Source organism: Ptychodera flava, chromosome 9 (assembly GCF_041260155.1).
Source record: "Ptychodera flava strain L36383 chromosome 9, AS_Pfla_20210202, whole genome shotgun sequence".
NCBI lineage: Eukaryota > Metazoa > Hemichordata > Enteropneusta > Ptychoderidae > Ptychodera > Ptychodera flava.
Window position 1 is genome coordinate 2,280,141 of NC_091936.1, and position 18,457 is coordinate 2,298,597.

Sequence of the window (18,457 nt, forward strand, 5' to 3'; positions counted from 1 at the left end):
ATAACGTACAATGTTCAATTTGAATCTGTGTAATTGACGTGATATGTAAATTTAAAATTGGTCATTGTTGATATATTTTTTATTTTTTATCGAAAAAAACCCAGAAAATACTTGTAGGAGCATACCGAAAGATACAAACACACATATGCAGTGTAAAATAAATACATGCAAACACTTTTGATTCGGTAGTTCTCTTTTTGGAAATTTTTTTATGGACTGACCATACATTGTATAGATGGGAAGGCCAAATGCCATTTATGCCCAACGTAAGGTACACCCAGTAAGTTCGGGTAGAGACCACGGACAAGTACCAGCACAAATTCTGGCATGATCTCTCGCTTTGTCCACACTGTCTGCATATATCTCCCTCCTTTTTTTAAGAAGTACCCTCTTCCTTTCAATGTAATGTTGAAAGTGCCAAGTGTAACTATCACTTAGCTGTTTCAAAAAGTGTTTATACATTTTCTTTCTCACAAGATTGCTTCCAGCTCGTGCTCTTTGACCCAATCCAAGCCATGCATGCCTGTATGTTTTACACGGTGTGAGCAAAAAGACAATTCTCACAAGTCATCTCCAGAATCCAATATGCTGACAAAACCAGGATTTTTTTTGACGCCTGCTATCACTTTCAGAATGTTCGGTCATCACTGCTGGGTCACTTAAGCCTGCTCCTAGTCATGACCTTGAGTCTACCATAGGCAGTAGGGTGGGGAGGTGAGTCTACTAACATCGCCAGCGGCTGAGGTCACCATACAGTCCAATACATTACAGTCCACAAACCTCAAGCTACTATTCATTCATGACACAGAAAATTTACCAGGCTTACTCCTGGTCTTCAGTGACCGCTATCTTTATAAAACCAGTTGACAAAGTGTGATCCCCTGTCTGACCACTACACATTTGTAATGAGTTAGTATGGTGATGGCATGGTTAGTGTAGAAATACACTTGATTTTTGGCAAGACCATTCGAAGTTGTGAAATTTACCATTTCATAAGGAGGGGTGAACATTGGAACATGTGCTCTGAGAATTCACATGATCACTTTATTCTGATTTTGATTTATTTTCCAGTGGCTTTTTGAAACAAGAATAAGACAATAAAATGGACGTCCACATTTTTCATTTTGGCCATGAAACTTGTGATTGGAACTGAGGGAATCATTGTCAGTACCCATCGGACAGCGCTGAGTGCATGAGATGATGAATTTTGAAAAGGAAATAACAATCATCCAAGAACCGTGGTAAACTAACATTTTATTTTGAAGATGATAAAAAATGGATTGTTTCATAAATTGATCCAGTAATAATAATGATAGCGGCAACATATGCAATTAGCCTTTGTACCATGCTGTGTGTACCATGCTTTGTGTCATCCATGAAAATAACCAAAGTCAATAAAGTTGGACATTAGGCACAACTTTGCTATGCTCCCATAACACACCGGAAATGGTCTGATTTATACATACAAGGGGTATCTTTCTCATCAATGTACACACTGCACACAGTTACTTTTCATCTGCTTTGCTAACAAATCAGTATTCTAAATTTTTATAAACTTTAACGACCGCTATTGGCTAGACCAGAGAAAAATACCGCAATTATACGGTGTCACTCACATTTGATCAGAATTGGTACATACCAGTATGGGTACCAAAGATCAACAATAAATGTTGTTTCTATCTGTTCAGTGCAGGAAAATTCTACGTTGATGTTATGACAATAATTTCTGCACAGTACAACCAGAAAAACAACAAGAATGACAGAAGTTTGACATACTGCTACAGAGAAATTTATGTTTTGATCAAAAAAGGACAAAAATTGTCCTAAAAACACAAATATTGAAATTTCACCACATTTTTTGCAAACAGCTTCTCAGCTTGTCAAAAGATGATCTGCAACATTTCGCGAAATCTATCAGCAATATAAATCACTGGGCCATAAGTAGTTACAGCACGCAATCTTATTTGCGCTAGTGATATGGATGTACATTGTATCTCAGACAGCGTCTAACTAAAAAAAATTATAAATCTGAAAATTACGTAGAAAAAAATATTAGCACAGCTTTTCTCATTTGGAAAATTTTTTTTTTAGAAATCTACAGTTGTAAAAAAAAAAGTTCACAATTTCAATTGTGACCACCCCCTCCCAAGATCTAATGGTCCGTCCCTTAGTTTGAGCAGGTCTGTTAATATGTAACAGTTCATAAAAAATGACAGGAAATGACTACAGGTCAGTGGAGTATCCTGTTTCAGCCATTGGCATGCGACCACTCATGAACATTTGCAGAATTTCCCTTTTTCTTACCTCATTTACACATTTTTGACACTGATGTGTTCATTTTAACAGATTCACATCTCAACCCCTACATCTACCTGTACACCAAATACTGAGACAGTAGCTTTGGCGGTATGGGAGCCTTTGTGTGTGACGGACATACATCCGCACATACCCACAAATATACAGACACAGACGCCACTCAGACTCATCATATAAGCTCTTTTAGGTATTTATATATAAAACCAAATATGAGCTAAAAATCATTGCATGCAATACAAATGCATGAGAACCTCTACTCAAGTAAGACTTTAAAAAGTCCATATTCAAGACGAAACCATGGGAAAAATGGTTAGATGTATTACATGGACAAAAACAGTGAAATTAGGTGAATGCAGTATAGTATAAGTCACCGTGCTGTCTTTGTTTACATTACTTGGCGTGCATGTTCTATTTTGGAGGTGTTAAGCCAGCTGTTGTGAATTGCTACTTTTTGTTCACAAAGAAACAATATAGTTACATTTTGCCCCACCCATTTTTTTATTGATTTTTCTCGGCAGGGCCATATCTAGAGTTATGGGTTGAAGTATGACAAGTTCCATCACAAGCATTAGAAAATTAGAGTTAAACAAGTGTATGAATTTGTATTTACCAAAATATTCAGAATGAATTTGTACCATGGAAAATTCTGTTAGGCTTGGACAAGTTGGAGATTGTGTTGGGTTCACTTTAGTCACCTTCTCACTATATACAGTGTATATAAAGAAGAAATCACACAAAGTTTAAAAACACAAGACATTTATTTGATAAAAGGCTCTAAGTCACTGTTTACTGACACAAAAAATAACTTTCATGACAAACTAGTATAAATAAGTTGTACCTTGATGTATTTTCATTGATCTTTCAACATGTGGTTGACGTGGCATTCAAGAAAAACCACAATGTAGAGTCAATGTTCAGATCATTTCATCACAAGTCCGTATGTCAGAAAGAAGTCAGCTGTATTCAAATCTCTTGATCCACTGATAGTTTTTTTTTCACTTCTTATCTGAAACTTGTGCTGTTCCGTTTTGTGTTGGCGGCATGGGTCCTGGACCCATTGGTCCACCCGGTCCCATGGGTGGCATCATGGGTAATCCAGGCATCATGGGTAAAGGACCCCCTGGTGGTCCCATTGGTCTTCCACCTGTAGAAAGACACAGGATACAGTTTTACTGTTCCTCATCGTTGGTGACAGATCTTACATTAAATATCTTACAACTTTTGTTGTATCTACTGTTGTTTGTCTTTATAAAACATATTGAATGTCCAACCAAACTCAAGCGTTTACAACTAATTTTGCCTAGATTGCCTAGCATAATGAATTTAGAATCACATCAAAATGAATTAAGTATTCAATGCCAAATTTGACAAAAGTTGCAATCTTTTGAAAACTGTTTTATCTATTTCATCTTTGGCACTTTGCAGTAAGTTTTAGTATTCTACAAACTGACATATGATGTGTGATTGTTTAAAAAATGTCAAATTAAGCTGTGCATGCCAACTTGAAATGGCTTTTATTATAAACAAGTCATCGTTGATGACACAGTCCCCACTTGTTAATGGGTACTTTGATTACATGTCCTCAGAGAGGATAGAGTCCTCTTCATTAATTAGGTCTGTGATAAAATACTTTGATACAGATGGCACTCAATGGCCAAGAATGAGTTCTATGGTGATGAAAACATAAAACCAAAGTAGGCCACCATCCTAAAGTTCATAAAATGAGTCTACTAGGAATTAATCAACAGGATGTTGCAAAACATTTTTGCATACAATCCTAACACTTAACAGATTATCACTTGTACCATATTTCATAAAGTTTGATGCAGTATTTACAACACTATGAGATCAACATCTGTATCAAGTTTCATCACATTTGACGTTGTATTAATTTGTGGCTATATCACCCTAATTAGGAAAGTTCATTACTTATGCAATTACAAATTAATTAAAATGACACTGATAATGTCTTTTTCAATGTTAAAGCAATGTGAGCTTAACATCTGTACAAAGTTTCATGAATTTGATGCAGTATTTCTTGACATATCAGCCTATTTACGAAACTTCAATAATTGACATGTTACTGCTACATGACGTGAAACAAATTGAGGAGCATATGTATGAAATAGGTCAATGTCTTTGTACCAACTTTGAATGATACTGGTGCAATATGTCTGAGTTATGGCTCTGTACATAAGAAAATTGTAACAAATTCACCGCCATGCAGCGATATTTGATCTTACTGTTTAAAAATCAACACGTATATGTATGACATAAGTCAATATACATGTACCAACTTTGAATAAGATCAGTTGAGACTTGCCAGAGTTATGGCTCTCGACATGAAACAACCATAACAAAATTGCTACCATGTGGCCATATTGGACCATCTCGTGAAACCAATCGACATACATATGTATAAATAAGTCAATGTCCTTGTACCAACTTTGAATAAATTTGCTTGATACATGTCTGAGTTATGGTTCCGGACATGAAAAAAATCGGAAAAAATGCCCACACGGCGGCCATATTGGATTGTATCACAAAACAAATCAATGTGCATATGTATGACATAGGTCGATGTCCCTGTACTAAGTTTAAATAAAATCGGTGAATAAAATCAGTTGAGACGTGCCCAAGTTTTGGCTAAGGACACGAAAAAATTGTAACCAATATGGCTGCCATGCAGCCATATTGGATCATATCATGAAACAAATTGACGTACATATGTATGACATAAGTCAATGTCCTTGTACCAACTTTGAATAAAATCGGTTGAGATATGCCTGACTTATGGCTCTGTACATGAAAAAATCGTTACAAAATGGCCGCCTGGCGGCCATATTGGATCGTATCACAAAACAAATTGACGTGCATATCTATGACATTGGTCAATGTCCTTGTACCAACTTTGAATAAAATCAGTTGAGATATGCCTGACTTATGGCTCTGTACATGAAAAAATTGTTGCAAAATGGCCGCCTGGCGGCCATATTGGATTGTATCACAAACAAATTGACGTGCATATCTATGACATTGGTCAATGTCCTTGTACCAACTTTGAATAAAATCGGTTGAAATATGTCTGAGCACAGTCCCTCCACCAAACGGTCGGGAAACGCAATGTATTTCTATTGTCCTTATGCGCGTTGCGCTTCCGTTACACTGTTTATTCGCGTAAAGAGATTATAGCGACTTGGTCTAACATTAGCATAAACGATGACACCATTTTTACCTGACATGCAATGAACTAAAGGACAATGCGCATGCGTACATAGGCCGTGTTTCGTATTTACACGTGCTGGTTGCGTTTGACTGGACTACACTTGCAGTCAACACCAATGTAATCATTACGACCATGATTTCATTTCTCTTGATGACGAGACATCGATTTCAACACCATTTCAGAGGAACAGAGTGAAGAGGTCTACAGTGTTCTGATTGTATAACTTTCAGTTGAAGTTAAAACGAAGTTCACATGCCCCGTCCGTGAAAACGAATGCAAGGAGCCAGCGATTTTCGAGGACATAGGCATCGAAACAAAAATGACCTTTCTTTGATGTAAATTTTCGTATTCGTAGCGGCATTCGTAGCGGCATTGTTTTACAGCTACCGGGAGACCTGTGTGACACATCAAGCACATGGCTCGATAGGGCTTCATGACACGCCAGAAAAACCGCAATGGGGTGAATCAAAACAATGTTTTTCACGTAAAATTCCCGCCAATGGATACGTTTGATCACAAAAATTGCGTCGTCAGTGTATTTTAAATGGTGTTATACAAGTACCAAATCAAGAAAATCTACGTTAAATACCATGTAGTACGCAAGGCACAGCGATCAAAAAAGATTTCAAAGAATCGAACATCGACTCTGCGAGGGTCGCAAAAACAAAATGGCGTTCGGCCGAGTTTGGGTCATCTGCTTTTCTATCCTTCCCTTATACTTCGATTTGCAGTTATTGAATCGCTAAAATAAGTTGAAATTGCTTTCAATCAGATAAATAGGTCCCAATCGAACTTATTTGACCAGTCATCAAAACGAAAACCATGAATATTTCGACTCTTCACACAACGCGAACACAGATCGTCAGTGGACGCCATTTTCTAAATTGCAGAGCAAAGCATTACACAATAAACTATCAGTTTGCGTCTCATTATAAACCTTTATTGAAAAACTGGGTTCGTCAGTGTAATTTTACGTATACTTTAATCACAAGTACAGACATCAGAATGAAACAGACCGTCATAATTTTGCAGTGTAGAGCGAACAAAAATCATGTTCTCCTGACACATGAAAGACGCAATTCAATGAAAATGACCTACACGCGATAGCGAATACAAACGCCGATTTAGCGCTGAAAATCGATTGGGAATAAAAAGATCACCCACTTTCCTTATCAAGAAATAATGCTTATCGAGAATATACTGACGTTTCAAAATAGCTGTACACTTACAGCCGATTCAGGCTAGTTTCTTCGTCGAAGACGACACCACCGTACCCACTCTTTGAGGGGACGCTACAGCTGGTGTGACGTCATCAACAGCGAACGCCAGCGCAACGCGCATCCTACAGCTAATCCCCTCGTTCGCACGTTTTGACAATAGCGTTTCCCGACCGTTTGGTGGAGGGACTGTGGTCTGAGTTATGGCTCTGTACATGAAAAAATCGTTAGAAAATGGCCGCCTGGCGGCCATATTGGATCGTATCACAAAACAAATTGACGTACATATCTATGACATTGGTCAATGTCCTTGTACTAACTTTGAATAAAATCGGTTGAAACGTGTCTGAGTTATGGCTCTGTACATGAAAAAATCGTTACAAAATGGCCGCCTGGCGGCCATATTGGATTGTATCACAAAACAAATTGACGTGCATATCTATGACATTAGTCAATGTCCTTGTACCAACTTTGAATAAAATCGGTTGAAACATGTCTGAGTTATGGCTCTGTACATGAAAAAATCGTAATAAAATGGCTGCCTGGCGGCCATATTGGATCGTATCACAAAACAAATTGACGTGCATCTGTATGACATATGAAGTAATTCTTGTACCAAGTTTGAATGAAATCGCTCCTTGCATCTCTGAGATATCTGCGTGAACGGACGGACGCACACACGCACGGACGCACACACGCACGGACACGACCAAACCTATAAGTCCCCCCGGACGGTGTCCGTGGGGACTAAAAATAGAAACTATGTTCTTGCCATTGACTCTGAGAAGACAATCCTCTCCTTGTCTTGATAGTAAATTATAACATACACTTTATAAACTCTCTCACAATACGATGGTTGACTAATGAACAATGTTAATCCTTTTTTTGTTGTATTTGTCGATTAATATTATTTGAGGGATTGAATTGTAAACAACCAGAGTAAAGTACTGCATGTGTACCTTAAACAACCAGAGTAATGTACTGCATGTGTACCTTAGACAACCGAGTAATGTACTGCATGTGTACCTTAAACAACCAGAGTAAAGTACTGCATGTGTACCTTAAACAACCAGAGTAATGTACTGCATGTGTACCTTAGACAACCAGAGTAATGTACTGCATGTGTACCTTAAACAACCAGAGTAATGTACTGCATGTGTACCTTAAACAACCAGAGTAATGTACTGCATGTGTACCTTAGACAACCAGAGTAAAGTACTGCATGTGTACCTTAAACAACCAGAGTAAAGTACTGCATGTGTACCTTAGACAACCAGAGTAATGTACTGCATGTGTACCTTAGACAACCAGAGTAATGTACTGCATGTGTACCTTAGACAACCAGAGTAATGTACTGCATGTGTACCTTAAACAACCAGAGTAAAGTACTGCATGTGTACCTTAAACAACCAGAGTAAAGTACTGCATGTGTACCTTAGACAACCAGAGTAAAGTACTGCATGTGTACCTTAGACAACCAGAGTAATGTACTGCATGTGTACCTTAAACAACCAGAGTAATGTTCTGCATGTGTACCTTAAACAACCAGAGTAAAGTACTGCATGTGTACCTTAAACAACCAGAGTAATGTACTGCATGTGTACCTTAGACAACCAGAGTAAAGTACTGCATGTGTACCTTAAACAACCAGAGTAAAGTACTGCATGTGTACCTTAAACAACCAGAGTAAAGTACTGCATGTGTACCTTAGACAACCAGAGTAAAGTACTGCATGTGTACCTTAAACAACCAGAGTAAAGTACTGCATGTGTACCTTAAACAACCAGAGTAAAGTACTGCATGTGTACCTTAAACAACCAGAGTAAAGTACTGCATGTGTACCTTAAACAACCAGTGTACCTTAAACAACCAGAGTAAAGTACTGCATGTGTACCTTAAACAACCAGAGTAATGTACTGCATGTGTACCTTAAACAACCAGAGTAAAGTACTGCATGTGTACCTTAAACAACCAGAGTAAAGTACTGCATGTGTACCTTAAACAACCAGAGTAAAGTACTGCATGTGTACCTTAGACAACCAGAGTAATGTACTGCATGTGTACCTTAAACAACCAGAGTAATGTACTGCATGTGTACCTTAAACAACCAGAGTAATGTACTGCATGTGTACCTTAAACAACCAGAGTAATGTACTGCATGTGTACCTTAAACAACCAGAGTAATGTACTGCATGTGTACCTTAAACAACCAGAGTAAAGTACTGCATGTGTACCTTAAACAACCAGAGTAATGTACTGCATGTGTACCTTAAACAACCAGAGTAAAGTACTGCATGTGTACCTTAAACAACCAGAGTAATGTACTGCATGTGTACCTTAAACAACCAGAGTAAAGTACTGCATGTGTACCTTAAACAACCAGAGTAAAGTACTGCATGTGTACCTTAAACAACCAGAGTAATGTACTGCATGTGTACCTTAAACAACCAGAGTAATGTACTGCATGTGTACCTTAAACAACCAGAGTAATGTACTGCATGTGTACCTTAAACAACCAGAGTAAAGTACTGCATGTGTACCTTAAACAACCAGAGTATGTACTGCATGTGTACCTTAAACAACCAGAGTAATGTACTGCATGTGTACCTTAAACAACCAGAGTAAGTACTGCATGTGTACCTTAAACAACCAGAGTAATGTACTGCATGTGTACCTTAAACAACCAGAGTAAAGTACTGCATGTGTACCTTAAACAACCAGAGTAAAGTACTGCATGTGTACCTTAAACAACCAGAGTAATGTACTGCATGTGTTACCTTAAACAACCAGAGTAAAGTACTGCATGTGTACCTTAAACAACCAGAGTAAAGTACTGCATGTGTACCTTAAACAACCAGAGTAATGTACTGCATGTGTACCTTAAACAACCAGAGTAAAGTACTGCATGTGTACCTTAAACAACCAGAGTAAAGTACTGCATGTGTACCTTAAACAACCAGAGTAAAGTACTGCATGTGTACCTTAAACAACCAGAGTAATGTACTGCATGTGTACCTTAGACAACCAGAGTAAAGTACTGCATGTGTACCTTAAACAACCAGAGTAAAGTACTGCATGTGTACCTTAGACAACCAGAGTAATGTACTGCATGTGTACCTTAGACAACCAGAGTAATGTACTGCATGTGTACCTTAAACAACCAGAGTAAAGTACTGCATGTGTACCTTAAACAACCAGAGTAAAGTACTGCATGTGTACCTTAAACAACCAGAATAAAGTACTGCATGTGTACCTTAAACAACCAGAGTAAAGTACTGCATGTGTACCTTAAACAACCAGAGTAATGTACTGCATGTGTACCTTAGACAACCAGAGTAAAGTACTGCATGTGTACCTTAAACAACCAGAGTAAAGTACTGCATGTGTACCTTAGACAACCAGAGTAATGTACTGCATGTGTACCTTAAACAACCAGAGTAATGTACTGCATGTGTACCTTAGACAACCAGAGTAAAGTACTGCATGTGTACCTTAAACAACCAGAGTAATGTACTGCATGTGTACCTTAGACAACCAGAGTAATGTACTGCATGTGTACCTTAAACAACCAGAGTAATGTACTGCATGTGTACCTTAAACAACCAGAGTAATGTACTGCATGTGTACCTTAGACAACCAGAGTAATGTACTGCATGTGTACCTTAAACAACCAGAGTAATGTACTGCATGTGTACCTTAAACAACCAGAGTAATGTACTGCATGTGTACCTTAAACAACCAGAGTAATGTACTGCATGTGTACCTTAAACAACCAGAGTAATGTACTGCATGTGTACCTTAAACAACCAGAGTAATGTACTGCATGTGTACCTTAAACACATAATAACTTTTTGTACTTGAAAAAAATTGCAACGACTTGATTACAGTTGGCTTTACATACCTGCACCAGGTGGCATCATCATTGGAGGTGGACCCATCATTGGTGGTGGTGGTGCACCTGGTCCAGGTGGAGGACCACCTGGTTGAGGTGGTCCACCAGGTGGACCATAATTGTTTGGAGGAGGGATCATCGCTCCTCTTGGTGGGGGACCGGCATTTGGAAATGGATTGTTTGCGATTTTACCAGCCTGGAATGCCGCAGCTAAAGGAAAGAAGAGTTTTTTAAATGAATTTGGTACATGTATTATTATAATAAACGTACCCTACATTTTGTATAACATGTATTTCTGTGAAAGGAAATACATTTTGGAGATATAAATAGCATGAAAATTCTACTGGACAATATTGTGCATGATTTTGTAGTGTAGAGTTTGTCACACTTTGAGAAATATTTTCCATATTTGTCACTTATTTGTCATTTTGAAAAATACCATCAAGGACAGTGTGCTCACATTCGGTTTGATTGGTCCATTCAGGAAATATTTAAACCAGAAAAACAAGAATAACAAAAGCAAATAAAGTCTGCAACTTAGGTACTGGAGGTCATCTTTAGGAACGTACATATAAACTTATATAGCAATAGGACAAGCAGATCCTACATACATAAGCAAATGTCAACAAAAAATTAGCCAGAGAAGGCTTGACAAAAGAAAAGGTTTGAAGAGTGGGGAAAAAATAAAGAGTGGGAAAAAATGTACCAGGGATCTGGTAAAAAGTAATGCTACCTCATCAATCTTCTAGACCCTACCCCCACCTGAATATCAAATGTTCCACCCCTTTGTTGATCATATTTACATAAGGCCAGATGGCAGGAAATATATTTACAACCTTTGGATTTTTTAATTAATGCTATGAGTGCTATCATTCGAAAAAAACAGCACTTAAATTAGTTACAGTTAGTGAAATGTCTTCCTTTGTGGGGGGTGATTACGACATCTGGAATTATCCTGGATCCAAATTTCTCACCAGTTCTTGTGTGTCTTACATGGAAATGTTGCAAAAATTGATCCGCAATGAAAAAATTTACCTCAGCTTTGTTTTCTGGATCAAATTTTACTACACATCGATACCAAATATGACAAAATTATGTTCATAGCCTTCAACACTCTCTCACAACATATCCTGGGTTGGTGTAGGTCATTTAAGGTCACAAACTGAGAAAATTACCTAAAATATACAAATTTGGGGGTTTCCCAACACTTTAAGCAGAAAATTTATCTAATAACCCCCTCAGGACTTTTATACCAAATTACAAAGCTATCAGACAAGTAATTTTGAGAACAAGTTTTCTTGACCAAAAATGACAAAATTGTCTTAAAACTACAAATTTGTATATTTTAGGACAACTTCCACATATCTATCTATTGTCATCCCTGGACATCTGTACACCAAATATAAAAGCTGTCTGTCAAGGGCTTTAAAAAGAAAACATTTTTTACGATTTTTTGACCAAAAATGACAAAAATTGCCCCAAATAGTAATTTTTTCAATTTTGTCGTAATTTCAACAAATTAGAAGGGTAACACCCTTGCAAACATCCAACCCAAATTTGAGAGAAACAGGGCTGGCGGTTTCAGAGAAAAAGAATTTTTACTTAAAATCAGGAAATAACCAAAAAATTCAGCAAAAATACAAAATTCAAGATATCTTCACGATATACATAAAACTGTACAAGGTCTACCTAAGGTACTTGCACACTAATTTTCAAAGCAATCAAACCAGCGGTTCTTGAGTTATTGATTTTTGACCATTTTAACATTTTTAAGCTCATTTGCGTAATTTCGGCACTGCAAATTTCATTTGAATAAAATCCCATCTACAGCCCAGGATGCATCCACAGACCAAATACCGTGCTAAAAAGAGCAGCGGTTTGTGAGTTTTTGAAGTTGACGGACATACTGTACGTACGTACATACTTACATACATACACACATACATACAGACGCCACCGACTTCAGCTTATATGATGACTTCACATTGGTATAACCAAATGTGAGCTAAAAATCAAAATTCCTGCTTGATAGAAAGCACTTTTGATGAAAACTAGTAGCAGGAAGTAACAAAGGAGTTTACCAGTACATTGGCCACAAACTATGATAGATGACATTTTCATTTGAAAATGGATCAGACAGATTACATACAGAAATGATCATGGACTTCAAATTTTAGACTTTTTCGGAAGAAGTTTTACAACCACTTCATCTTTCTTGTTCTCTGTAGTTAATGCAAGAAATCAAACATCACGGAATAACAATAGTAACTATGGAGAGGTTTTATCTCCAATGCCCTATCACTTATGCTTTTGATTTTGCCCTGCAGAACATATACAAACTGGTTGGTAGAATTGTTAAAAAGCCACATTAGTGAGTATTGCTACAAAATCATAGAATATTTTGCTGATTTATAAATTATGAATAAATTAATATGCAACATATTGGTTAACACTGTTGTCTTACATTACAGTGACTGCAGATAATAGCATATTTACACTGTAAATGGGTAAAATCAAGATTCAGTGCAAACCAAAATGTGATTCAAGATACAGAAAGATCATCAATGGGCATGATAGAGTGTACGTGGTTATCACAATGATGTGTATCACTTCTCTGATGGCCCTCATTTTCTGTTGCAGTGCATGATCGGTATGGACCATAAAATCATGTACTTGACTTACTTGTCTGATCGATGAGATTCTGTGCTTGTTCTTCCATCCATTTCTGATAGTAAATCTTCACATTTTCTTTGTGTTTTCTTCCCTGGCAGTGTGTTTTTCTGACTGATGGCTGTAACATCACAAGTCATCAAAACATCAATATTTGGAGCATATTGCACAATATTGTCTGTTCCTATGTCTTATCAATATGAGTGTATTATTTGTACAGCATCATAATCTAGGACAAAAGACACAAATGCTGATACAACACAACGAAAATTTATATATGCACCACTTTCACAAATTAATCTACAATAAATAATAAGTAAACACAAATGTTTGCTGTATTTCTAGAGGACTTCATAAATGAATGCCTCAAAACCACAAAATTTAAGAGCTTCACAGTTTATGCAAAGTAGTTAGATGGGAAAACAGCAAAGGGATTTTAAGGTTAGACATGGCAAGTATCAAAACAATTACTAATTACAGTGCAGTGCATATGTTTAGATGTATCTACATGTACCTGCTTTATTTGCTGTGTACAGAACACTCAGTGTCATCACAGAACAATGTTATCGGTAAAGAGTACTATGTATTTAAAAACGTATGGAACACAGCAAAACTTGAATTAAAATACATGCCCAGAGCTGACAAAGACAATTTTTGTTTCACTTGAGGAATGTAGGAAAGTATCTAAAAAAGTTTTAATCAAGATATTCAAGTAAATCATTCTTGGGCTGACTTGCAGCCATTTTAGAAGCTGTTATCCAATTGGTTGGTAGAATCTTACCGTTATAATTAAATAATATAAATAAACTCCCTAAGTTGCTATGAATAGTGACAATCGACCAATCAGATATAACCTTACAAACACGCTGCAAATCAGCTGTCATTTTTTAATGCTAGTGACATGTGTTAAAACAAAATGACTGCAAAACATATTTGTACTTACTGAATCATGTGTTAGATATGTATCACAGTAATCACAATAGTACCTGTAAACAAGTAAACAAATACATGTACATGTAATCAAAATAAGTGCAGAATTTTGTGGTTTGTTTTCAAGGAAAATTAACACCTTGCTTTGACCAAAAAATAGAAAAATATCTGTGACATGATGTAATGGTATGTAAACATTATACTCTCACAAAACACTACACTGTAAAAACCCTATCAATTCAACCAGAAAAAAGTAATTACAAGTTTAAATAGTTGAATTATTAGAAAATTAAAAAAGCCAAAATAATTTTAGTGGTTGAATTATTCGGGATGTCAACTTTTTTTGACAGTTCATAAGTGATATCCTTACTATCTTGGATGATTGCAACTTGTTCTGTGTATTTTATCGAAAATAAAATGTTCAAAACAGCTTGTCATGGTTGGTTGATCGAATTATTAGAGACTGAGAAAGTCCTAATTTTCACCTTTAGTCGATCTGGTTATGGTATAATGAAATTACGTTTTGAAAAAAAAATAGGATGGTTGAATTAAGAGTGGTTGAATTCATAGGGTTTTTACGGTACATATATTTGCTCTTTTGAGGATTTAACAGTGCAAAGTATGACAATGTATACTTAAACATGTTGGAACCACAATGTCAATGCTAGGACCTGTAGATCTTGCTGGAATAGTACTATTTACAACATCTGTGGATACATCACCATCCGTAATTTTACATATATTTCAAGGTCACTCCCAAACCTTTGCTAACAGTAAACTGTTTTGTGCATTTTCTGTGACACTGTTTCTTATACCGCACTTCCACTAGTATAAAAAAAGTGTTTCTAATTATCTGTATCACTATGGTTCAAGAACTTGACATCTGTAGTATTTACTTTGGTGACTGACATTACTAACCATGGTATTGCAATGGATGTAGCTCTTTACTACCAAGGTCATGTATATCAGTTTCAGCTAGGCCATGTGATTTGTGCTATTTGGCAAGTCATGCTCTACCTGTCAAACATTAGTGTACATAGAATACAGTCACACACCTAAGATCCCTCTCAGTTATTTCAAATCCTCTTTTGAAGTTGTGGATGGCACACCACTGGAATATGAATGGGAACTGTACCTGCAGAATCCAGAGATGTTAACCAATTGTGAGCATGGCCAATGCCTGCATAGACGATCTCAGCCTGTATGGGTGGTCAGCCAGGATATGTTTAAATTCACTTTCTCGTGAAATACAAAATCCTTTATCAGCAAATGATTAACACACTTACTAGCAAGAAATTAGATTTACATTTTGTAGTTGGGTAAAATTCAGAGAATAGCTTGTAACTGTCCACCTTGAACACATAGATCGGCCATTGTGATCGCATAGTTAGGATTCTATGTACATAAACTTTAAGGAAGGTGGCAATGCCAATGCATGATATTGAAATCACTTTCATATGATAACTTGGTGGGAACAAGAAAATAAAATGGGTTGGATACACCTTTTATTGGCTGAGCCCGTACCTGGCCGACCACTCCAACTGGCTGAGCCCGTAACATGTTGACTTCTCTTGAATTCATACATGTAACATGCTTAATGAGGCACCTCAGGTGAAATACCTGTACATGAAATGTTGATTGAAAGTTGTGCATGTGTGTACAGAAATACAAAAGTTATCACATGTCTATTCATGTGTGAATGAACCAAAGTGCAAATTGGACCATGGAAGATCTCACTTGTACTTCCATGCTTTGACCAACCCTGACATGCCTTGTACTCTGCTTGATAAAGACTTAAATCTTCTGACAACTACATGTACAGTACTGGTCAACTGCCCACAATGCTTGCCACACATTGGTTGGCTTCAGTGACAAACAGTTCAGGGAGCCGGTCACATCATGGAGGTTAAAATTTTCTCTTTTACCTCCTTGGTCACATGTACTCCTGGGACCTGTGGGTGCTTTGAGTGTTGGGTTGTAGTCATTGTAAAGAAGGGAACTTCTTAAAACAACGATCCCTCTAGGAGAGACCGTGTCATAACTACGGACGTTTCAAAAATCTGTCTGTGTCATCTACATGTAGCGTCTAGAATTCTAGATGACAATGGACAGGTCTACCTTCATCTACCTTTTAGCTCCATGAATCTGTGTATGTCATTAATACACTCTCAATATTAACTTACACCTGTGTTTAATTCAGTAACTATGAATGTAAAAATGATTACTTATCGACAAATACTGGCATTGTATGATCACAGTTAGTGAAGTTTAGTATGTGTTGGCCACCTTCTCCAACTGCTTCAGCAATCACTGAGACCGCACATAAAGGTGTATTTGAAATGAATATTGCAGTTGATTAACAAAGAAACGTCGATAGAGCATCCCCTGTGTACATAAATGTGTTGCGCTCATCACTCCTGATCTCCATCAACCGAACATTGAAATTATCGCTACATATCTTTGCTCAAAATAATTTCAGACTTGGTCTAGATCGCTCGACGTATTGTCATATTCGCATTAAAACAAACAGATATTCGTGCCTCGGTGGGGTAGTGGTGGTGACTGCCCGCAGACCGAGGCGTTTTCGAGGTGATAGGCAGAAGGTTGAACCCGCCTGGTCAGTAGCACGATCACAAATAAAATTGTCGAGCAACACGAAAAGCTCCAGTGTGATCCAGTCAAATGTATGATCCATGGGTTCGGTAAATTTACGGCTTTACGATTAGAAAATTACTTACTTCGGCATAATTCCCCGGAAGTGTCAAGCACATGAAAAAACGGCGTCGTTATGTTCAGTCCGTAGAGGTCGCCCTTTTGTTGATTAAGCTAGCTTCGGTTTCAATCTGCATTTCGGATTTGTACATCCAAGACATTCGTACATCCAAGACATTCGTAAAATGATAATGATCATATCATAATATCACAATGTCGCTCCTGAAATAAACAACGCAGATCGTCGAAGACGACAATTCTTCCCGATGAGTTGTATATTTGTATTTACCATGGAAAGACGTTGGTAGCCAAATTTTAGAGATATCGTTTGTCAAAGTTTGTTTTATTCCCATAATTTTAGATATGCCTTTCTGTGAGAGTAACATCGATTCAGAGGAGTGATGTTCGGGTCAAGTGATACGCGTTTGTAAATGTGTTGCTCTTTGAACTTACTTTTCGGTGTCGGATGAATGCACTCTATGATGATGATGATGATGATGATGATGATTAAATATTTAAAAAATGACGAAAAATAAAAATAAATTTGGACTCAGTAAATTTGTTGTTGTTGTTATTATTATTATTAGTTGTTGTTGTTGTTGTTGTTGTTGATAGTATTTGCAGAAAAGAAGTATGCGCTGCAAAATTCAATACAGCCTAAGCGCATACTTTGTTAATTCTGTAAGTACTATCAACAACAAGAAGAATAATAATAACAACAACAAGTATACTGAGTCCAAAATTTTTTTTATTTTTCTTCATAGTGTAAATATTTAAATCATCATCATCACCATCATCGGAGATCGAGGGCCCAATGAATGGACTGTCGTGTTTATTAAATTAAATCAATTTGTCATGAGTGACACAAAGTCACCCAGTATCTCAAAGTGAGCTGTTTAAATTTTACTAGGTTTTGATAACATGATTTTGTGTAATGCAATATAGGTCTCATACCATATGAAATAAAATATCGTCTTTATCAGGTTCTCAACCCAAGCTTTTCGGTAACGTTTTTCTTACTTTTCGTTTTGCGTAGGTATTTTTCGGTTTTCTGGCAGACCTACCCCTAAACAAACTTGTGGCACCGTTTTCGGGCAATTTCTTCAAAATTTTCCAGTATCTGAATGAACACGTGGCAGGGATCATCACAAAAAGCAGGCCTTGTCCTGCAATCGCCGAATCTGTCACACACTGAATACACTTTACCCTCCGAGACAAGTAATTGACCTTTTAAATCTATGAATTCTCTGCTGGTTAATAAGCTAAGAACCCCGATAAATTATACATTTGCTGAAAGCCTAGATATAAGGAAACATTTTGATAACCACAGTGTCAACATTGTCTACATAACTATCACGTGAAATGTAATTTGCATAACCTTTCAAAAATCGGCTTTCCCTATGTTTTGTCGCAATACTTCAAATATCTGACTCAAACTTGCTGGAATGCAAGCTGTCACAACGCTCTTCCAAAGTGTGTCTCAGATTTTTTTAT

General features: G+C 37.0%; 1 protein-coding gene across 1 annotated transcript; it reads right to left on the reverse strand.

Annotated features, from left to right (window-relative positions):
- Window positions 1-3,055: 3,055 nt before the first annotated feature.
- LOC139139739 (U1 small nuclear ribonucleoprotein C-like) lies at window positions 3,056-17,074 on the reverse strand. Its single transcript, XM_070708604.1, has 5 exons — window positions 16,990-17,074; window positions 14,265-14,307; window positions 13,334-13,442; window positions 10,661-10,861; window positions 3,056-3,460 (listed from the first exon to the last, which is right to left on the reverse strand). The coding sequence occupies exons 1-5, from the start codon at window positions 16,995-16,997 to the stop codon at window positions 3,312-3,314; spliced, it is 510 nt and encodes a 169-aa protein (XP_070564705.1). The 5' UTR covers window positions 16,998-17,074; the 3' UTR covers window positions 3,056-3,311.
- Between the last annotated feature and the right edge of the window lie 1,383 nt (window positions 17,075-18,457).

Excerpts from the sequence above, each read along its gene's own strand:
- LOC139139739 (XM_070708604.1), bottom strand. Across the intron at positions 10,862-13,333 it reads GAATCTCATCGATCAGACAA|CTGCGGCATTCCAGGCTGGT; the intron begins GTAAGTCAAGTA and ends TCTTTCCTTTAG. Across the intron at positions 3,461-10,660 it reads GATGATGCCACCTGGTGCAG|GTGGAAGACCAATGGGACCA; the intron begins GTATGTAAAGCC and ends GTCTTTCTACAG.